The 24,518-nt window shown below is 40.9% G+C and overlaps 1 protein-coding gene across 11 annotated transcripts in view; it reads right to left on the reverse strand.

The window, feature by feature from the left end:
• PTPRT (protein tyrosine phosphatase receptor type T) overlaps positions 1–24,518 on the reverse strand; it is a 1,549,072-nt gene that overhangs the window by 995,834 nt on the left and 528,720 nt on the right. For all 11 annotated transcript variants that reach the window (XM_060190244.1, XM_060190260.1, XM_060190255.1 and 8 more), the window contains exons 4-5: positions 19,984–20,065; positions 10,281–10,396 (exon numbers count right to left, since the gene is read on the reverse strand). In XM_060190244.1, the coding sequence (XP_060046227.1) occupies positions 10,281–10,396; positions 19,984–20,065 (198 nt within the window). The remainder of the gene's footprint in view (positions 1–10,280; positions 10,397–19,983; positions 20,066–24,518) is intronic.

Here is a 24,518-nt window from a genome sequence, read left to right on the forward strand (position 1 = left end):
CCATCAGGAACAACAAAACAGACCCCTTTGTGGGCCCCCATAGGACCCTGCCTTCAACTTGGATCAACAATGGTAGAGAGTGTTCCACCCTCCAAAGGGAGGATGGAAAACATACTCTATGCTACACCTGAGGAAGATTAATCCTGATATTGGGGCAGCTTGGAATGTTATTACTCATGATCACAGAATGTGAGCTCAGATCTACAGGGATGAAGAAGTCACATAGGCTCCTAAGCTGAATATGGGCCCCAGACCACATCAAATTGATGGAGTTTACAGTCAACAGTATTCATACCCATTTCCCATATTAGGGAGCTATTCTCTTCCTTGATCCAGCTTTCTGTTCCTTTTTCAGCCATGACATCTCCCCAGACAAAAACTTGGATCCACCTGCATATCAGATTTCAGGCTCAGGGGAAAATAAAACTAGTATAGCCACATGCCCTTTGGAATATAACTAAAATATGTCTACTAGCTATCTACAAAATGAAGGACCCCTAAGTCTTCATCTGCACTATTCCAGCCTTTAAGTCCATGATTGTTCAACAATTTGTATGTTAACTCTGTTTTCAGCCACTAGGTTCCAGATGCTAGCATGATACCGACCAGACTTCCCTGGATAGACAACCCCACCAATGTGTCGGGTATCTCTGCTTCTCTACAGACCCACCCTACTAGGTAAAGAGAGAGACAGGCTGGGAGTATGGATCAACCAGTCAACACCCATGTTCAGCTGGGAAGCAATTACAGAACCCAGACCTTCCACCTCTGCATCCCACAATGACCATGGTTCCATACTCGCAGAGGGTTAAAGAATAGGAAAGCTTCCCCAGAGCCCCACCCTACTAGGGAAAGAGAGAGGCAGACAGGGAGTATGGATCGACCAGTTAATGCCAATGTTCAGCGGGGAAGCAATTACAGAAGCCAGATCTTCCACCTTCTGCAACCCACAACAACCCTGGGTCCATACTTCCAGAGGGATAGAGAATGGGAAAGCTAACAGGGGAGGGGATGGGATATGGAGACTGGGTGGTGGGAATTGTGTGGAGTTGTACCCCTCCTATCCTATGGTTTTGTTAATGTCTCCTTTCTTAAATAAAAAAAAAAGAACAGGAAAGCTATCAGGGGAGGGGATAGGATACGGAGTTCTGGTGGTGGAAACTGTGGAGCTGTATCCCTCCTATCCTATGGTTTTGCTAATGTTTCATTTTTATAAATACAAAATAATAATCTAGGGTCCAGTTGGTGGTGCACCTGGTTAAGCACACACAATACAGTGCACAAGGATCCGGGTTCAAAGCCCTGGTCCCCACCTGCAGGGGGAAAGTCACAAGTGGTAAAGAAGGGCTTCAGGGGTCTCTTTCCCTCTCTAGCTCCTCTTCCCCTCTCAATTTCTCTCTGTCTCTATCCAGTAATAAATAAATAAACACATAATAAATTTTTTAAAAATAATCTTTAAAAAATGGGGGGACTGAGTGGTGGCACACCTGGTTGAGTGCACATATTACAGAGTGCAAGAACCTGGGTTCAAGCCCCTGGTCGACAATACCTGCAGAGGGAACACTTCACAAGTGGTGAAGCAGGCTTGAGAACTTGTACCACATAGAAGTGCCCCAGTATTGAGGGAAACTCCAGTTCTCTGGTGTCTCCTCTTCCCCTCTATTGCTCTGTCTCCCTCACTTGCTCTCTAGCCAATGAAAAAGTGACCCTAGGGCAATGGAGTCAAGCATATACAAGCCTTTGGCAGGAGTCTCTCTGTCTATCTCCTTCTCTATCTTCACCTCCCCTCTCGATCTGGGTGTCCATGCAACCAATAAATCAATAAATATATAAAGATAATTTTAAAAACGAGGGTGCTAGGTGGTGGCACACCTGGTTGAGCACACACTACAGTGCACAAGGATGCAGGTTTGAGTCCCCAGTCCTCCACCTGTAGGGGGAAAGCTACGACTGATGAAACAAGGCTGCAGGTGTCTCTCTTCCTCTCTATGACTCCTTCCCTCTTGATTTTCACTGTCTCTTTCCAATAAATAAATAAAGATAATAAAAATTTAATTGAAAAAAAGAAGTATCCAGTTGAAAGACAGCTCACTAGGAAGGGTGTGTGTCTCACTATATGTAAAGCCCAGGCTTGAGAACTTGTACCACATAGAAGTGCCCCAGTATTGAGGGAAACTCCAGTTCTCTGGTGTCTCCTCTTACCCTCTATTGCTCTGTCTCCCTCACTTGCTCTCTAGCCAATGAAAAAGTGACCCTAGGGCAATGGAGTCAAGCATATACAAGCCTTTGGGGAAACAGAGAGAGGAAGTGCTCATATTTATTTCTTTTTTAAAATGAGTTTATTTCGTTTATAGGACTGAGAAATTGAGAGGTTAGAGGAAAATGCACACACACACACACACACACAGAGAGAGAAAGAGAGAGAGAGAGAGATACCTGCAGCACTGCTTCACCAGTCATAAGACTTCCCTCCTGCAGGTGGGGAGCAGGTAGTTGAACCTGAGTTCTTGCACATACAATGTGTGTGTAACTAGTGTACCACCTTCCAGCTCCCCACATTTATTTCCACTGTTCAGCACTGATAATTCTGTCAGGATAGTTTCACCTAGTTATACCTGAACAGTGTTCATATTTCCTGTTTTAAAGAGCCCCCCCCCAAACTGTAGACTGTTTTATTTACTAGGCATTCTACTCAGACTGTTTATGTGCTTGGGGGAAAAAAAACAAGCTTGAAAAATTACAAGTTTGGATTCCTCAGGCCAATGTATCACAGAAGAAATAAGCAAGTTATGATTGAGGCCCTTACATCACAGACCATGGCATTATACTCTTCACCTGAAGGGGAAATCATTTCAGAACAAGACAAGCATGTTCATAACATTTTATTGATTTTTTATCAGTCTCTTCCCTCAAGGATGGGATTGCTCTAGACTCAAGGATACACATTTTCTACTTAGGTCCTGTTCATTGGTTCAATGATTCTTATGTAGACCTTACAGTGCAATCCCAGGAAACCGTGCACCATCAGTGGGATCAGCTCAAGAACATAAGTTGACAGAGACCTGGAAGATGGCTCACAGAATAATGTCCATGCTTTATCATGTGTGAAGTCCTGGGTTTGATTCTTGTCATTTCATGGAAGCACCATGGACATTTTCAGGGGTGCTCCATGGATGGTGGAGCTGTGTATTGATGCCATCCTTGACTTTAAAACCATAACATAAAAATGTGGCTAGGTAGCCGGTTCAGTGCTATCATGTACACATACATGACGATCTAGGTTTATTCCCCAGCACTGCTTATTTTTTTTAAAGAGAATATAAGGTTTCTAAGAGGGTGTAAAATATGGGTATACATCAATCTTCCTTTTAAACCTTAACTTTATGATCTGAACCCACTTAAGGGTAAGCAGGGGCCAGTAGGATGGTGCTGCTGGTAGAGTGCACGTGTTACAATGCATGAGGTCCTGGGTTCAAGTTCCCAGCCCTTATCTGCAAAGGGGAAGCTTCACTAGTGGTAAAGTGGTGCTTCAGGTGTTTTTTTTTCCTCTCCCTCTCTTCTTTCCAATTATATCTTTCCAAATTAAAAAAAATGTAAAATATTTATTTAAAATTAAAGGATAAGCAGGCTCCATTTACAGAAAAGAAAGAGTATTCTCAACAACAGTCATCAGGGATTTATCTCAAACTATGAGCCCACCAATAGCACACCACATTAATAGAAACAAAAGGCCACTGACCTACTATTTTGGAAACAAAGTCACTGCCTTTATTTCCCTGATTTAGTTGGATAAGTATTCATCTTTAGCAGGAAAGTCTACTTTGGCAAGTGAGGCCTAGTATAAATGTTTGGTACAGATTCTTTTGACCACAGTGTACTTATTTTACTGCTTTGGAAATTCTCAGGCTAAGTAACCCTACTACTGTTGTATAGAATGGGGCCTTCATGCATCTTAGGCCTCTTCTCTAGGTGCTAGAACAAATCCAAAGTAGAATCACCTTAGAAGCCCACCACTGCTCCAGCTAGTGTCAGACTAGGACTGTAGTGTGTTGTGGTAGTAGGTATCATAGCAGATGCCTCAGATTTTTAGAAAGATATTAACTGGGAGCCACGCAGGGGCACACCTGGTTGAGCACACACATTACCATGCACAAGGATTCAGGTTCAATTCCCTGATCCTCACTCTCAGGAAGAAAGCTTCACAAATAGTGAAGCAAGACTGCAGGTGTCTCTGTGTCTCTCTCATCTCTATCTGCCCCTTCCTTCTCAATTTCTCTCTCCCTCTCTCTCTCTCTCTCTCTATATATATATATATATATATATATATATCCCAAATAAATAAATAAAATTAAAAATAAAGCCATTAACTGAATTCCAGCATAGTCAAGAAAGTATTTGCAAGGGAGTCAGGCGGTAGCACAGTGGGTTAAGCACATGTGGCGCAAAGCACAAGAACCCATGTAAGGATCCCTGTTTGAGCCCCCAGCTCCGCACCTGCAGGAAGTTGCTTCACAAGCGGTGAAGCAGGTCTTCAGGTGTCTGTCTTTCTCTTCTGCTCCTCTCTCCATTTCTCTCTTTCCTATCCAAGAAAGACAACATCAATAACAACAATGATAACTACAACAATAAAACAAGGGCAACAAAAGGAAATAAATAAATTTTTTTTTAAAAAAAAAGAAAGTATTTGCGAGATAACATAGTGTAAACTGTGGCCATCCCAATATGTTCTGAAATATATGAGAGACAATAATTCACTAGCTAGCCTTGAAAAAATTGTTATTGAATCTATTCAATTCCAGATAGTTTTAAAATATCCCAGCATGGAGACAAATTAACCAAGGGGAGGGGGAGATAGGAACCTCTGTCATTTCATATTGCTGACCCCACTGCCTCCCGCTTTGGTCACCTGATCAAATTGCTTTCAAGCAGAGCATCTTTATGTGAAACAAGCCTGCAGAACATACACACGTGCCCTCACTAAGGCAGTAGTGGAGCACAACGTTCCTTACATCACACAGTGTTTACTTTATGAGGACACCTGGGAACAATCCCAGCCTGGCCTCTGTGTGAACAACAGTTAAAATGTTCCTAAGCAATCACTTTGCACTTATCTTGTGGACAGTTTAAACTGTAAAACTGACGGGTTTCCTTGATCTCATTGGCAGAAATGAAGCTGTGGGCTCTAGCTGTGGGCCACCCATCAGTAGCAGATGTGCAGAAATGCACATTTCATATCCGGACCAGCTCTGGTATGTTCTTTTCTTCCTATCTCCTGTTGCTTCGTTTTTAATTTATGTGATCTTGTCATATTGGATGCCCCACTGTAAGCCAGTTGAAAGGCATTCTGTGAAATAAGATTTGGTTTACATTGAAAAGTAGGGAGATGAATAAGATGTGAAAGAGCTCCACACTGCATGTTTCCATTTTCTTCCAAACTTCAATTACATACTGCTTTAACCTCCTCCCACTGACAGACTCAAAGCTTAGGAGACACAACTCAAAGCTGGAGCCATAATAAAAATACTTTAAAACCCCAAATAAAGTTGCTAAAGGTGTTTTGACTGTCCTGTTTTATTCTTGTGGCCCGAGTGAGGCAATGCCAATGAAGTAGCGATGGTTCTTAGCAGCGTGATGTGCTTTAATATTCATTATAATGGAGAGAGTAGCTAACATTACTTAGCACTTGAGTGACACATGAAAGTCGGTTGTGTCCTCTTGGGGGTTGAAGGCAATGCAGGAAAGCAGGAAAGTTAGACATCACTGTTAATTTTACTGTGCTTCACTGCTTAGGAGCAAGGAAGACCTGGTAGCCCCTAGATGTCCTCATGTCTTCTCCCTCCTCCTCCTCCCCGCCAACTACAGGAAATGAGCTCAAATACAAGAAGAGAAACTGTACCAACAATAATATCAAACCGTCCTCCTGGGCATGGGTCAAGGATCAAGACTCGCATTATGTTAGTCGGAAGAGATGACAGATTTTTAACATGTGTGGAAGTTAACTGGGACCAGATCCTTTTAAGAAATAGTCCTGTTACCTTGAAGCAGAGGTGCTTTCTTTCCAGAGCTATGCTCATCAGTAAAATTTCTTGTAACATGTGGAAATGTTCTGTTTGGCCACTATTCACTTGAAATGTGGCTAGTGAGACTGGTCATCTGACTTTAGATTTTATTTATGTTAATTAAAATAAAAGTTACTGTAATTTAACAAGGATAAAGGATACCAAATTCTTTAAGTAATTATTTTTTATATTTTATGTATTTATTATTTATTAGATAGAAATAAATTGAGAGAGAAGGGGAATATTGAGACTGAAAAAGAGATGCACCTGTAAGCACTGCTTTACCATTCATGAAACTTTCCCCCTACAGGTGGGGCTCTGGAGTTTGAACCCAGGTTCCTGTGCATTGTAACATGTACACTCAACCAGGTGTGTCATCACCCAGCCTCTCAGGATATAAGATTAAGATATGAAAGTCAACTTTATTTTCACATACTAAAAAAGTCAGAAGTTGTGTTTTTTCACTTTTTAAAAAATTTGTGACTAATAGTAGGTTACGAGACTGTAAGATTACAGTTAATTCCACACATCACCCTCCACCAAAGTTCTGTGCCCCTACCTTCCTACATCCCACAGAAAGTCCTCAAAGTCTTAGAAACTGTTTTTTTCTGCTTTTATTTGTTGTTTTTGCAACTTCATTTGTATCAGTTCTCTAAATTTCACATATGAGTGAAACCATCCTGTCAGAATTTCATATATTTTAAGAGTCTTTTAAAAAGATTATGAGCTACATACTGATAAGGCATACAGCCTTGCACAAAAAAAAAAAGTGAACAAACTGTCTCTCAGACTTTGTGAGAATCATAGTGATTATTGGTTGGGGTACAGGCCAGAATTTGGTGGTGGGTGTGGCATGAAACTATAACCCTGCTATATATATATATATATATTTGGCTCCAGGGTTATTGCTGGGCCTTGATGCCTGCACTACAAATTGACTGCTCCTGTAACCATTGCTTTTTCAATTTTTTTTTGACAGGACAGAGAGAAAGTGAGAGGGGAGGGGAAGAAAGAGAGAGAGAAAGACCTACTTCCCCACTTGTGAAGCGACCCCCCGCCCCCGCAGGTGGAGAGCCAGGGCTTGAATCAGGATCCTTGCACAGGTCCTTGAATTTAGTACTATGTGTGTTTAACCAGGTGCATCATCATTGCTCAGCCCCTATACCCCTGGTTTCTTAGACATTATGCCAAAACAAGAGTCAAGGAAGTTTTATCCAAAACATATTTACTGTAAAGAGAATGAAAAACTAAACCCAGGTGAAGATAAAATACTTGGTAAACATTTATCTGACACAGTAATTGGATTCTGGTTAAAACTCAAATATAAGAAGATGAAGCAATAATAAAGACACCTCACCCAAGATATGCATGTCAATGAACACATGAAAAGATGGCCAACATCATTAGCCAAGAGGGTAATGAAAGCCAAAACCACAATGAGGAGGCCAGCAAAAACAATTCATCTGAAGTGCCCACATTGCGACTTGAGCAACTTGGGTTCAGTTCCAGCCCCCCACCACACTGGAAGTTGCTTTGGTGCTGTGGCATCACCCAGTCTTTAAATCTCTGTAAGGAAAAAGTTGACTCATAGAAGGGAAGCCTGGCATGACAAAAAACAAAAACAAGTTTGAACCAAAATTCTTTTTGGGGTACAGAAGGTCTATGTTCTGGCTTCTGTAATTGCTTCTCCACTGGCCATGGGTCTTGGCAGGTCTGCAAGTATCTCTCTTCTCTCTCCCTCTCTCTTTCCCCTTATGCTCTAGATTTCTGACTGACTGTATCCAATAAAGAAAGATTTTTAAAAAGTTAATGCACATATACAAAACCACAGGGAAATCTCAAAATATCAGGTCAAATGAGGGGGAAAGAGCACATACTATATCATTCTGTTTATTATTTATTTGTTTGTTTGTTTATTCCCTTTAGTTCGCCTTATTGTTTTATTGTTGTAGTTATTATTGATGTCGTCGTTGTTGGATAGGACAGAGAGAAATGGAGTGCGGAAGGGAAGACAGAGAGGGGGAGAGAAAGACAGACACCTGCAAACCTGCCTGTGAATCAACTCCCCTGCAGGTGGGGAGCTGGGGGCTTGAACTGGGATCCTTACGCCGGTCCTTGCGCTTTGCGCCACCTGCGCTTAACCCGCTGTGCTAACGCCCAACTCCCTCTATTTGTTTTTTTTAAATATTTTATTTATTTCTTGCTGAGAAAGATAGGTGCAGAGAAAGAGAAAGAACCAGGCATAACTCAGGTACATGTGCTGCCAAGGAATGAACTTGGGACCTCATGCTTGAAGAATCCAATGCTTTATCTACTGCACCAGCTCCCAGATTACTATCATTCTATTTATATAAAGCTTCAAAACACCAAAACTAATAGACAGTAATAGAAAGTGAATCAGTGATTGTGTATGGACAGATGAGGTAAGGTCCACAGATTAAGATAAACTAAAAATTGGTATAAGGAAAGTTCAGGAGGTGATCTTGAACGTGGTGACAGTTACACACAGACATATGCACATGTCAAATGTCATCAAATTGTACACTGACATGCAGCATAACAACTTCATCTTAATGTAACAGTCTAAATTTTAAAAAAGCAAAACCCCCCAAATGTTAAATAACTGTATGCGACTAGTCACAACTGCACTGAACAGAGCAATTCTCAGTCCTCTAATACCTTAGAACTTGGCATGTCTATGACACCTTATGGGGTAGAGGGGGGAATGTCTGAAGGCATAACATAATCTCTACTTCTGAATCCCAAAACTTTGCCCTGACCTCACTGAAAAAGATCTTCATTCTTTTCTAGCTTTGGAAGTAGGATCAATGAACAAAAATAATAATAAATGGTGAACTGAGAAGGTGACTTAGATTACATGCCTTGTAGCTGTGAGTTCTGGAGTTCAATACCTGGCTACATATATAGTTAACAATCTCATTGAAAATGAAGGAAACAGGGCTAGGAGGTGGCACAACCCATTAAGTGCACATAGTACTATGTGCAAGGACCCCCCCAAGGTCTCAGGTTTGAGCTCCTGCTCCCCAACTGCAGCAGGGACACTTCAAGAGTGCTGAAGCAGATCTTCAGACATCTATATTTCTTTATCCCTCTCTACCACCCCCTCTCCTCTCTCAATTTCTCTCTGTCCTATCAAATAAAATAAGGCAGGGGGAGATGCCTCCAGGAGTGATGAATCTATAGTACTAGCACCAAGTCCTAATGATAACTCTAGAGGCAATAATAATATTATATATATATATATATATGTTAATAATAAACGTGAAACAGATGTACAATTAGAACACCTTCCTGTTCAACTTTTCTGATAAACATGTTCTAACAGAGCACAGATGGCTTTGCTCCTGCAATAGAACATTCTGGTAAAAAGTAGCCCTCTTGGGGTTTAGTAGTAGCACAGCAGGTTAAGCACACATGGCATAAAGTGCAAGAACCAGAGCAGGGATCCCGGTTCAAACCCCCTACTCCCCACCTTCGGGGGGGATTGCTTCACAAATGGTGAAGCAGGTCTGCAGGTGTCTCTCTTTCTCTCCCCCTCTGTCTTCCTCTCCTCTCTCCATTTCTCTCTGTCCTATCCAACAACAATGACATCAATAGCAACAATAATAATAACCACATAAAATACAAAACAACAAGGGCAACAAAAGGAAAAAAACAAATATCCTCCAGGAGCAGTTGGTGCAGGCACCAAGCCCCAGAGATAACCCTGGAGGCAAAAAAAAAAAAAAAAAAAAAAAAGCAGTCCCCTAATTCTACCTAGATACTGTACAGGGGCATTGTCCATCAGGCAGAAAACTAAGACACTGGAAATCCAGGATCATTCCAGCATCATTTTATGATGCCACGCATCCAGAATTTAAAGCACTTGAATCTGCTTTAGTTTTGGGAATCAGGGTTTAAAGGACAAAGGTCATGAGAGGATAATTTAGAAAGGTCACAGTAGCAAATTCTAGTTCTGGCACTTTTCCTGTTTGTGGTCTTAGCTTTTCTCTCTATACAATGGATATACTGATATCTATAGAACAGAAGGGGAGTGAGATCTCATGGGACTACATATGTGCATAATCATCCAAGGACCAGAGATACATAAAAACAATATGGATGTTGCCTTACTGACCAACATTTACCCCTCTTTACAACACACACCTTCTTCCCTTATTAAGGGATGCTATGGTCAGGTGTATGTCGGATGGGACTCACCTGGAGCCAAAGCTTGTCATGCTGAGACCATTTTCCACCAGCAATACACTGAAATGTGGCATTCTGTCCCACGTTCACCTCCACATTTTGTAGTCGTAGAAAGTGAGGGGCCTTTCCTATGAGAAAAACCAAAGAGAAAATTAGGACACAATTGAACAGGCTGCACCACTTTCCTAATAGCAGATTACATTGATGGGTGCTGGGTAATGTGGAATTTGTAGTTGGAAAGAAGCCTGCCTTGGGGAAGGGCTACTGTCAACTGGAGCCTATGAGCCAAGTACTTGTCTAAGAACTGTGTATGCAGAACTCACTGAAGCCTCACACAAACCTATGGATGGACAGTGCACCCAGTTGAGCTCACCTGCAACCAAGTGCAAGAACTAGGCTCAGGCACCTGGTCCCCATCTGCAGAGGGGAGCTTCATAAGCAGTGAAGCAGGGCTGCAAGTGTCTTTCTCTCCCTCTGTATCTCCCCCCTCCCTCAATTTCTCTGTGTCCTATCAAAGAAATTTACCTAGTGTTTACTGTGTAGTTGGTGCCATGTGCAGTGTTGACACACAGTAGCCCACTTAATTCAGTGAAGATGGTGGGGTTATAACATCTCTCTTACAGTGAATAAACTGAGGCATGGTGATTCAAAAGCCAGATAGTATCTACAGTCATCATTCTTTTTTTTTAATTTTAGAATGTCTTTTATTATATTTACTATTTACTTATTTATTTTTAATTTTATTTATAAAAAGGAAACACTGACAAAAACCATAGGATAAGCCCTCCCTTGATAGCTCCCCTATTCTATATCCCTCTGGGAGTATGAACCCAGGGTCATTATGGGGTATAAGGTGGAAGGTCTGGCTTCTGTAATTGCTTCCCCGCTGAACATGGGCATTGGCAGGTCTATCCATACCAGCCTGTCTCTCTCTTTCCCTAGTGGGGCGGGGTTCTGGGGAAGCGGGGCTCCAGGACACATTGGTGGGTCATCTGCCCAGGGAAGTCTGGTTGGCATCATGTTAGCATCTGGAACCTAGTGGCTGAAAAGAGAGTTAACATACAAAGCCAAACAAATTGTTGAACAGTCATGGACCTAAAGGCTGGAATATTGCAGATGAAGAGTTGGGGGGGGGGTCGCCTTTTTGTATAAAGTTAGTAAGCCTATTTTAGTTATACTCTAAACAGAACAGAACTATACTATTTTTTTCTTTTTTTTTCTTTTCCTGAGCCTGACATTGATGTGCAGATGGATCCCAGTTATTGTCTGGGGAGATGATGTCATGGCTAGAAAAAGGACCAGAAAGCTGGATCAGGGAAGAGAGTAGCTCCCAAATATGGGAAATGTGTATAAATATTGTTGACTGTAAACCCCATCAATGTGATCTGATATGGAGCCCATATTCAGCTTAGGAGCCTATGCGACCTCTGCATCCCTGTAGATCTGAGCTCACATTCTGTGGTCATGAGTAGGAATGTTCCAAGCTGCCCCAATTTCAGTACCCATCTTCCTCAGGTGGAACATACAGTATGTTTACCATCCTCCCTTTGGAGGATGGAACATTCTCTGCTATTGTTGATCTACACTGAGGGCAAGATCCTATGGGTACAGTCATCATTCTAAGTGTGGGTATCTCCTAAATATAAAGGGAGGTGGGGTTTTTATTCTGGGAACTAGGCATAATGGCAAATGTACCTTTCAAATGAAGTTGTGTCTATGTGTATACAATTCTAGAGTTAAACATATGATTTCTGTTAGACAGCTTAGGTTCCTCTATTTGTATGTTTATACAAGTATCACCTCACCCATGGGTATTCTCCAAAGACAAGTGGGTTGAAAACCTTTGTCAAGAAGAAAGAATGTCTTCAAGGAAGCCCCAAAATATCAAAGATCCACACCATATGAACCAAATAAATGAAGTACTGGGCATCAGCTACCCCTTTGAGTAGACTCATTGGAGAGCTATTCAAAATATTAAAGATTGGGGACCTAAGTCCTTATGATGAATAAGATGCTGATTTGGTAGAAGATAAGATGTACTGATGCCTAACCTGGAGAATGTGGAAATGTGCCCATGTGACTACAATCCTGGAAATCAGAATTTCCTCAATAAAATATTATAAGTATGCTGGGGTGGGGGGGGGGGAAGTCCCACAGAGTCTTTAGATCTTCTTTCCAGAGGGAGGCATTAGTCAACAAGAAAAAATAATATGATAATACCATTTATTGAAAGTTCCTACAGTGCTAGACACTGTGAAAAACATGCTATATGTTTTATCTGACTTCATACCATGTCAAAGAAGCAGATACACTATCATTATTTCTTTTTTAGAGAGGCAAAACTAAGATTCACCCAGTTTAATTTGGCTGAAGCTACCAGAACTTGTAAGAAATATAAACGGGTCCACCTACATATTAGCTATCAGGCTCAGGCAAATATTAGTAAAGTCATGGGCCTCTTGGGATATACCTAAAATAGACCTACTAGCTTTTTCCAAAACTAAACCATAAATCTTCATCTGCAATATTTTTGCCTTTAAGTTCATGAACTTAAAGGCAAGAACAATGCTATAAGTTTATAAATCATTATTAAATCACTAATAAGATAAAATAAAAAATAAATATAAACTGGATACAGCATAGATATACTTCAACCTCAAACTGCCATTTAACTATCTTATTTCCTTGCATCCTGTGCAATGAGAGATCAATGGCATTACCTGGACCTTAAGGTCCAAAGAAAAGTCTCACAGGCAAGAGAATATTAAAACACCAGGCTCTTCTTCTTGCTCCTGAACATTTACCATTATGTGAGCTCTCTTTTCCATGGCCTTCACACTCTAAACTATCTGGTCTACCAAACTGTGCCACCTTCTGTAATGTATAGCAAAAGCCAGAACCTCTGTCATTATGAGACAGACTTGCTATAAAGGGAACATATATCCCTTCTGCTCAGATTTTGAACTAAAGGCCTCAGCTCAGAGACCCCTCATAGCATTCAGGACATCACCACTACAGTGAGCTTCAAGAGCCCAAGGCCCTGGAGAAAAATTCTCCCTGTGGACTTCTCAGGGTGAAAGACTTCTGATTCTACTCTATCCAACACATGTCATGCTGCTTTGATTGTCTGAAAGTGTTTTCTTTTTGCTTTCCTGTATAATTTTGTAAAGTTATTTCTGGAACTATCAGTTCAAGTCAATTCCCCAAGTGGGAACAGAGTAAATCTTGTAAGTCTGTTTATACCACAAGTTTAAAGGAAGAAGAAACATTTATTTCATACAAAGAGAACAGAGTTTTAGCACCAATGTTGGGAGACTTTGTGTTGGGCTTTATAAAGGGACAGCTCATCTTACTACTGGGGGCACTGAGCAAATGATTTCCTCTCTGCTATTTCTGTCAACAAAATGTGTCTCTGGGTCAACATCTGTTTACTTCTGACCACTCCTCATTATGATGGTCACACAGTTCTCAAAGACTTTTTTCTTACATCTTTAAACCCTCTTCTTCCCTGCCTTCTTGGTTCAGTGATAGACATGTTAAAGGTTTAAATACTCTTAGTGTTATCATTTTGATGGAGCACTGCTGATTTTTCCATAGAGATGCTGAACCCCGAGTGGCCACGGGAGCTAGACAGTTATGTAAGTGATGAAAGTAGATCAGTTGCAAAATCAAAACAAAAAAACACCACTTCTTTGCCGCAATCTTTCGCTCTCCTTATTTATTTGTTTGTTTGTTTGTTTATTAGAGCACTGCTCAACTCTGGCTTATGGTGGTGCAGGGGACTGAATCTGGGACCTTGAAGTCTCAGGCATGGAGAGCTGTCTTTCCCAAGTGTTATCTTCAAGGAATGACCCTTTGGGGTCAAAGGGCTGTTCAGGGGTCACAGGCCATGGGGATACCCTGTATATAGCTTCTAAACTGTCCTTTAGTCTGGCAATGCTTTCCCTCCCTATCTATTTTAGTATTAAGTACATTTATGACTTCACTCACAGACTGTTAAATATTTAACTATTTTCAGAGAGATGCATTCTCTTTATGTCCATGGGCTTTTGATTTCTCTTTTCTGTTCTCCAAACCCTGTTTTACATTAACATATGGTCAAACATTTGTCAAGAAGGGATCCTATTAAATATGTGAAAAGTTGCAGGGGAATCAGTGCCAGATTTTCACCCCTATTCTCTATCCATCAGAACTTTAAATGCTTGCCTCACAGCTCCCAAAACAGAGATGGAAAGACATGTATAATGTTCAGTGGAAATTATTTTTCTCTTGCAAACAGAAAACCCCTCATCTATATTTTGTAGCCCATTTTGAATGTTTGTGTTATTCTAAAGGTATTTCAGCCATAGTGTCCCTCCTCTTGGTGCTGAATTTTAGCAAGGCCACCACAGTTATAATAATGTACAATAAATGCACAATTTTCTACTTTGTTTCAAAGTCTCAAGTTCCTAAGTTGAATTTTAGCATTTTAAACTTTCTTCTTCATCTCAGCATTTCAGGGCCATGTCACAAAGCCTGTGGAGTATCTACAACACATTTTTAATGTATGTAGTGTGCTCTCTCTTCAATCCTGTGGCTTCCTACTGAGCACTGTCAGGTTTAAAGAGCGAGATAAAGGGCACAATAATATGTCTTCAGATGCTACACTGGCATCTTCAGGAGTTTAAATGTCACCAACATCAAGGCATTTTGCCCCAAATGTACAGTCAGTATTTTGTTAACCCCATTCAACAAGATCCATGTTTTGGGGAAGCTGGCAAGAAGTGAAGGTGGATTGATTCAAATCAGGAGCTGGTGGCTAGTCTGAGCTCCTAGGTTAGCTATGTGGCTGAAGGTTGGTGAGTGGAAATTAATTGGATCATTTCTTTGGCATGGCCTTAGATACTGGGAGAAATGACAGTTTATAAGGCTCACATTTAGTATGACCAATGCCCTTATAAGAAGTAAAAATGTGGGCTAGTGATATGGTAAATGATAGGTTATGCATGTGTAAGACCCCAGATTTGATCCCCAGTTGCAAATATGAACATGAAAGAGTAGTGTTCTGGCATAGAACTCTCTTCCTCCTCCTCTTCCTCCTTCCTCTTCCTCCTCTTCCTCTTTTTTCTCCTCTTCCTCTTTTTTCTCCTCCATGCAGCAAGTAGATAATATGCACACAATAGAGTGCTACTAACCTATAAGAAATGATTAAATCTCTTCTGCTACAACGTGGATGAAATAGAAACCAACTTAAGTAAAATAAGCCTAAAGAAAAAGAAAGGATGGATACCAGATGATCTGATTCATAGATGAGACTTCAGAAACAAAGAAAGGGAAGATACAGGGGGAAAAAACGTTAACTAGATACAGTTCGTGGCAGCATACTTGGGGATTTTTAAAAGGAGGGGTAGGAGAGAGGAGAAGAAAAGTTTGAGACTCAGTGTCCTGTATTGGAGGAAGACAATAAGTTGATGGGTGAGGTAGGCCAACACATAGAATAGAAGGTAGGAAACTGTACATACGTGAAAACTATAGATTTCCCCCACCCAATCAATATTTTAAAAATAAGAAGTTATGACAAAGACAGTTTGAGGCATGTGTGCACAGAGGAAGGACGAGTGGACCAACTGAACACCTGAGAGCAATGAGAAAAGGCAACAAGAGAAATCAAACCTGCTGTCTCTTTTACTTTTTCATTTCTTAGGTGAACTAGCATTGGGTGGTAACATTATATATTTTGGGGTGCATAGATTTTCATATAATAATGTCTGTACATAAAAGTTATCCTGTAACCCTCACCATATAATTGACCTCTTTTATATACTCTTCCCAGTAACTACTTTGATCCTAGACTCTAAAAAGTTAGCTTTTTTCTTGTTTGTTTTGATAGAGCCTTTTTTTTCTATCAACATCATTAGCTTGGAATTCTAATTCCCAACAATAGAAGAAAATTAATTTCTGTTGTCTAAGCCACTGGCATTTGATATTTTGTTGTAGCTGCTTCAAAAAGCTAATAAGATCTGCAACAGACTATATACTTAGCTGATCATCTGTTTGATTTTAAATCGTTTTCACTTTGAAATCCACAAGGGTAGAGGATGAATCTATCTTACTCTCTCCCAGATTGATTCCAGGCACAGAAGGGTACAAACTCAATAAACCATGTTTATATCTTCCCACCATCTTGGTCCAGGTCACTGTCTCTTGTTTGACCCCAAAACTATCCTTCTAATAGATTTCCTGACTATTCTCCTTCAACTCAATCTCCACAGAACATCCTAAATGATCTTTTAACAATTACATGAGATGATATCAATCACCAGGAAGTGTCTCCAGTGATGTCTTCCTAAACAGCTATTCATGATAACATTCAGGGTCTAGCATTATTGGAACTGGCTTCCCTGTTCAAGAGTCCCCCTGGTCTTCCCCTGCCCCATGCCCTCAAAGCTCAGGATACTCTGACAGCATTTGAGATGGTCTCCACTACAAGGCTCTGCACTCACCTCCTCAAATAACTATGAGTGAGCTTGTTCCTACTACTCAGATTTCAGCTGAGATCAAATGTTCAAAGTTACCTGTCCTGACTACTCTAAACAAGAAGACTTCCCACATTCCAACCTTCCACATTTACTACATTCATATTCATCTACTATCTGAATTTACATTACACCTTTATTTAATATAAGTTGTCATTTAATATTAGCTACTCATTTATTGTCCTTTTTCTCTCTGCCCATCACACTGGAGGCAAGGATGTAAACTATACTGATCACTAAGGTATTTTCTGCATCCAGCAGAAGTTCTTGACCCAGAAATGATTCTCAGTAACTTATTAGTTGGAAGAAAGAGCAGAAAGACTAGAAAGCTGAACTGGACATGAACTGAGCCAGGTCTTTGGCAGGGATCTTTGCTAGCTACCCACCCCACCCCCACTTTAATTCTACATGACTCAGGAGTTGTGGATGCACCTCTGATGATTATATGCTCTGTCAGTATTTGTACATATAGTTAAATGGATCATTTCTCAGTTCCAGCCACTATTGCATTAATTTCTGGGAAGTTTAAGCTCAAGCCATTTAAGGATCAAGGTTGAACTCGGCCAAAGCACATTATGCAGGAACATAGCCAGGGACACGTCTTTCTGAGTTATATTCTATGGCCCATTTTCTGTGTAAGTGGCTCTCAGCAATTCCATGCCACGCAATCCACATTCCTCAGCAAGAGGAGATGAAGCTGTCAGGAGAATCCTAAATTCAGGTGTAGTCCCAATGAGAGGTGAATTCCAGGAGAAGCCAATTAGGCTTTGTGGGTGAAAAGGCATCCAAATGAGATCCAGAGAGCCCATTCAGAAATCCTCCATGAGAATTTCCCAGAAAGAAGAAAACATTTGACTGTCATGGTAAACTAAAGACAGCTCTTGGAGTTAAAACAGATCTGCAGATAAGACCTAGAGGTTTAAGGTTAAGCTTCATGATAGATGTGAACATTCTCACTAGAGTAAAGAGTCCTTTGGTTCCAGGGGAGAGAAGCAGGACAGACTTTCTGGGATAAAATAAACACTCCCTACTGGAAGGAGGATGAATAATAATCATTTAATTGATAAGAAGTAGGAATGTATTTGTATGTCGTAAAAGTGAAGGTCCTTTTTGAGGATGGTGGGCTTGGGAAAGACTAGGAATTGTTTAAAAGAGATTAAACAAGTGATGCTGCAGGCCGGAGGACGTGAGGGCAAGTGGGTCAGACATAGAGCAGTCATCTCCCAACACAGTAAACCAGTCTGAGGTCAAAGATCATTCTCCAATTCTGATTACCATGAGTTAAGGGAGAAGATTTACTCTTGATGAAAGGGATTCATTTACGCATCCACTATACATGTCCTGCATAGCTGGGAGTTTCTAGGGCCCACTTTCCATGAAGTTTTGTTCAACACATTTTTTTTTCCAGACATTATTGGATAGAAATACCTGACTGATACAATCCTAAAGACTCAGGAAATAATACTGAGAGTAGATACCTGAGGCCAGGAGTCATGGAAAGTCTAGAAAGAATTCACTCAGCAACCTTGAGATGCTATATGACTTCTGGGAAGGAGGGTTCTTTGACTTAAGACAACAAACACAATTGCTTGCTCCAAATTGCTCCAGAGGAGTTGTTCTAAGACTATGAGTCAAACAATGGTACTCTAGTGCCTGGGAAAGGAAGTGACATTCAAGGCACACACATTTATTGCAGCAGAAGTGGCAAGTGTGACTATAATTAAAGCAACATGGATGGGACTGAAATGATAATAGTCCCCAAGTGAGAGGTCTGAAATGGATAGAAAGATAGACCAAGGGATAACTAAAATTTCACCACAGCCAATAGTGTGACTCATTAAAGCGAGAGTAGAGACAATTGAAGTCGGAGTTACCTGGAACCATATGGATGCCAAGAAATTGATGAGACTCTTTATTCTGAAAAACACTAACAAAGAGTTTAGTATCCCAGTTAGCCCTCCAAGGGACTGTCGCAATCCCCATGCTTATTCTTTTGAATATAGCTACCTCTCAACATAATGTCACTGGATATGTCATTTCAATTACTGCACCCAAAATGTCTTCATTCTGAGACTGACTAAGCCCAAGAATCATAGTTCCTACTCAAACATATTCAAATATCATAAACTAAATGCAACAGAGAGAAAGTACTCAGCTATTTATAATGAATTCATCTTCTTCACCTCATCTTGGATGGAGCTTCAAGGAATTGTGTTAAGTGAGATAAACCAGAAAGAGAAGGATGAATATGGGATGATCTCACTCATAGACAGACGTTGAGAGATAACCGAAAGGGGAAACATAAAGTAGAACTTGGATTGAGTGTGTTTTATTGCATCAAAGCAGGACTCTGGGGGTAGGAGGTAGGTTGGTGGGAGCTTTTTAGGTCCTCGTGTATGTTAGTGGAGGAAGACCTAGACTGAGGGTGAGAGTGTTTTGCAGAAAACTAAGAAATTTTGCACATATCCCAATAGTTGTATTTACTGTTAACCATTATTCCTTCCAACAGGAGAGAGGGAGAATGGGAGAGGGAGAGAGAGACAGAGACAGACAGAGACAGAGACAGAGAGAGAGGGAGAGTAAGAGGGAGAGGGAGAGAGAGAGAGCTTCAAGGGAGAAATTAGATGGGCATAGAGGGGTAGGTTGCTTTTGAGGATTCTTGACGTTATGCCATAAGTACTAGCTACTGTGAGAAATCTCTCCCTACGCCCACATGGAGCTGATGAGTATATTTAAAATTACTTTGGAAGAATTAATAGCTTTGGGTTGCTTTTCCCTGTGAGTGAACAGTGTGCTAATTTTCTTAGTGTTTTGATGGGTTTTTTTTTCTTTCTTCTTTATTTTTTTTAAGACAGTTGCTCAAGATTCTATCCAAAGCCCTCTAATTCTTCCACTTCAGTGGTCTGAATCTCACTAATAAACAATCAGGACTTCAGACTCCTTTAATAATGGAGAAAAATTCAAACTAAGATGTTTTACCACTCTCTGCAAATTCCTTGTAGGTGCTGCCTGTTGAACAGGCCGGCAAAATTATGGATTTATTCAGGACTGATTGCATTGAGTATGTAAGCACTTTTGAAGGATTAAAAAAGAGAGTGTGAGAGATGTTTGTGAGCTGAATGAATAGCGGGGATTGCAGTCTTCAAGCTACTCAATTTGGCATGTAGCAAGGCTGTGCTTGGAGAAGGGAAGAGACTTACTGCATGGATGAGCAAGGACCCGGACCTCGTCCACAGCGATGTAGCCAGGATGTCCCTTCAAAGAGACGGATTCAAATATCACCTGTAACACATAGTGCAGGGATCAGTTTTGCAGAGAGATTGAAGTATTCATCAAAGGAAGATGCCCAGCCCACCAACTCATTATTTTTTCGCTTCCCATCAGAACCAACCAAGATATGATATTAATCTAGGATGTTACCCTGACAATTGTCTTGGATTTTCAATACAAGGTTAAAAAAGAAAAGAAAAGAAAACACACACACACACACACACACTCAAGCAACTTGCAAAAAAGAGTCAGCCACATGGAACAACTTTAATGGATTTCAGAAATAATGCTTGAATGTAGGAAAAACAACCCACATATGGCATGGAGACCCCAATCTTTACTTTTTTCAAGTGGAGCATAGAGAAGTATTACTTCCTAGTATCTAAACTTTCTTATGAAGAGTAAGAATGAAGCTTACCTTGGAAGCTACTATAAGCCAAGGAAGGTTTAGCCAAGGGTCATCTCCAAAGAATATATTCCACTTGAAAGTTTTAATAACATTTTTTAATAAGACCCAGACACAACAATTGGTATCTGGGAATTCAAGGATAACAAATTCTGTGATTTTCTTTTCATTTTGACTTTTACACAAGCTGCTTATTTCAGTAAATATTTTAAAACTCTATCAGCAGTCAGTCTCTTTGTCAGAAAAATCTAGATTCCTGAGAAAATATAAATACCTATATGAATTTTAAAAAATGCAAACAAACAAAGAAAACCTGTCTGCGTGGCCAGATGGTGGCGCACATGGTAAAATGTGCTTACATTGAATGTAATCTCAACTTACATTGAAAATGTAATCTCAATTTACATTTAAAATGGATTCCAGAAGAATTTAAAGACGGGTGCTGTCTTTGTTGATCTCACAGCAGCCTATGACACGGTCTGGCACCGTGGTCTCCTAGTCAAGATCTCAAGATGCCTGCCTCCATGGGTGGCCAACACTATATCGTTTCTTCTCCAAAACAGAAGATTCTGGGTGCATCTGGGTGACAAGTCTAGCAGATGGAGACTTGTCTCAAGTGGCCTCCCCCAGGGCTCTGTTCTGGCTCCTACGCTATTTAATATTTACATCAATGACCTCCCAGAAACTTCTTCAAGGAAGTTTATCTACGCCGATGACATCTGCTGTGCAACTCAGGCATCCAAGTTTGACATCCTCCAGGAAACACTCACGAAAGACATGTCTCTGATATCTGATTACTGTAAAAAATGGCGACTAATCCCTAGCACTGCAAAAATGGTATCATCTGTTTTCCATCTACACCATGCCTCGGCCTCGCGTGAGCTTAATGTGCAGCTTGGCGATACGAGAATCCGGCATGAAGCCCAGCCAGTCTATCTTGGCGTTACTCTCGATCGCACTCTGTCATTTCACGAACATCTCATAAAAACCGCAGCAAAGGTGGGCGCGAGGAATAACATCATTGCAAGACTGGCCAGCTCCTCATGGGGCGCGAGCGCTTCCACACTACGATCATCATCTCTGGCATTATGCTATTCCACTGCAGAATACTGTGCCCCAGTATGGTTCCGTAGCCCCCATGTCCACTTGGTCGATTCCAAATTATATTCCTCCATGAGGATAATTTCTGGAATCATCCGTTCCACCCCGGTTCCATGGCTGCCAGTTCTTAGCAACATGGCCCCGCCAGATATTCGTAGGGATGCGGCATCATCTAAGTTCATTTCCCACGTCTACGCTCGACCAGACCTGCCAATATACGCGGATATCTTCGCCCACCCTGTCCAACGCTTGACGTCTCGTCACCCAATCTGGTCCCCTATGCCTACACTGAACTTCTCTGTTCCAGTCTCTTGGAAACAGAGTTGGCAGTCAGCTAGGTAAAGAACAAACACCTCATCACAGACCCCTGCAAGCGTCAACCCGGCTTTGACCTAGCACGTTATGATTGGGCCCTCCTCAATCGCTATTGAACAGGCCATGGCCGGTGTGCCGCTATGTTCCATCGCTGGGGAGCCAGAGACGACCCAATCTGCCCCTACAGCTACAGACAGACTATGACCCACATAGTCAATGACTACCACCTCTCCAGATTCAAAGGAGGTCTCGAAACTTTACATCAGGCTGGACCTGACGCTGTTGACTGGCTACGGAAGAAGGGCAAACGCTAGAAGAATGGTAAAATGCACACATTATAGTGCACAAGAATCCAGTTTCAGTGTACCCACCTGCAGGAGGAAAGCTTCATGAGTGATGAAGTAGGGCTGCAGGTGTCTCTTTGTCTCTCTCCCTCTCAATTTTTCCATCTATCTAATAATAAATAAATTAAAATATTTTTATAAAGACACCTCTACTTTATTTTATTCACACACTCATTGTCATTCCTTTACTGAATAAATGTAACATCTCGTTGTCTTGTATTTTGACACATTTCCTATCCCATACTCCTTTCCTAAGCAATTTCTCTTAAACTTGCTCCTTAGGCTAATATAGTACCCTGTACAACTCAACTTTGTTAAATCAATATGCCTTCCTTAATCCTCACACCATCCAGGTACCTACTTTTTCCCGTTAATGTACAATTCCTCAATATTCTTTCAACGTTAGCAGGCTTATTGCAAATATACTGTCTCTATACTTGTACCTCCCCTGGATGTTCCTCTTTAAATGTCCACCTACCCAATGCCAACAGGTATATGACTTCAAGATGTGAAAGCAGAAGAGAGGAGCTATTTTCTAACATTGTATTCAGCAATCTAACTTACACTAACCATTATTTCCTATTTGTAAGGCAAGTCAGTGTTCTAGACTCCTACCTTGTCAACTTCTTGGTCTACTGTTTTTTCTCTTCACTTTATATCCAAACCCTCTCTCTTTTATTCTTAACTTTGATATGCAAATGTTCTTGTGCTGCTCTTATTCTTTAAAAGTTACTCTGTGGCTCCAGTTCAATTGTGTTACAATCACAGTTAAAATTCTTGGTAGCTTTACCTAGGCTCATTACCAACACTCTCCTACTTCTTTTTTTTTTTTAATGAGTTCACTATCTTTATTTAATGGATAGAAACTGCCATAAATTGAGAGGGTAGGGGAGATAGAGGGGAAGAGAGACACCTGCAACACCGCTTCAACATTTGGAAAGATTTCCTCCTGAAAGTGGGGATCAGTGGCTCAAACTTGGGTCCTTGCGCATTGTAACATGTGCACTCAACCAGGTGCACTACCACTGGGCCCCTACTCTCCTGCTTCCAACTGCAACTTACTGTAATCAGTACTCCCACCCAAACTTCTTTCATGGTAGATACCACTAACCTCTTAAGTTTCTTTTAAAAAAAAAACTTTATTTATTTATTGGATAGAGATAGCCAGAAGTCAAGAGGAAGGGGAAGACAGAGAGGGAAAGAGACAGAGAGACACCTGCAGCACTGCTTTACCACTTGCAAAACTTTCCCCCTGCAGGTGGGGACCAGGGGCTCAAACCAGGGTCCTTGAGCATTGTAATATGTGTGCTCAACCAGGTGCGCCACCAGTCGGCCCCCTAACCTCTTAAGTTTCTAAAATGAACAGATATGTTTCAGTCTTCCACTTAAGCTCAGATAACACTTCACTCATGTTTTCATTTTGCCTGTATAAATCTTCAGTGACTACCCCCAACTCAGTGAAGCCCCAAGTCCAGCTTTTTACTCCAGATCATGCACCTGAACATTGATCTCAATTATCCAGGTCACATGTACATATGTACACAAGGAGGACACTTCAATGCCTCAACCACAGTCTTCTATAAATCTGAACAACTTCCCCCTCAAACTGTTCCCCTCACTGTCCAACAACTATTTTCCTTGAAATAGAAACCTAGGTGAGTTGCACTACGTACGACATACCCATTAGATTTGAAGCCATTAGATTTGAAGTTGAGACACCCGAATGGACTTATCTCCCCTCATATTTACTTTTATTTTTAGTTATCTTTACTTTTCCTAAATCACTTCATGTTAGTGGTCTATGGTCTCAGTGGGTCCTGAAACTTCAATAGCTCTAACAAGGGATCTCCTAACTGGAGGGAAAGTTAGTGCAGCTATATAAGGAGGCAGTTACCTTGGATAATAAGATCTCTCACTCAGTCAGCTGTGGTTTCCTGGGAATTATGTAAAGTGACTGGAGGATGAAAATGACAAGAAACAGAACAGCTGCTCCCAGCATGAAAACATCCTGGAAGAGGGATTTACTAAAAAAGCAAGGGCCCTCAGAGATATTTAGCAAACAAAATTGTGCCAGGACAGGGAGAAAGTTTAGAGGGAGGAAGTTAACTAAAAGCCTTTCTATAAAGAATTATGTGGCTAACTACATTATTTGACTCATCCAAAGGAAACCAAGAGCAAGGTCCACAGGGGGAAAAGAGGAGAGGAGCAGGATATATATATATAAAGAATATTATTTTAAAAAATTGGCATGAAAGCATTCAAGCTGTGTTAATAAAAATGTTAAAAGAAAAATGTCTCT

This window comes from Erinaceus europaeus, chromosome 1, assembly GCF_950295315.1.
Source record: "Erinaceus europaeus chromosome 1, mEriEur2.1, whole genome shotgun sequence".
NCBI lineage: Eukaryota > Metazoa > Chordata > Mammalia > Eulipotyphla > Erinaceidae > Erinaceus > Erinaceus europaeus.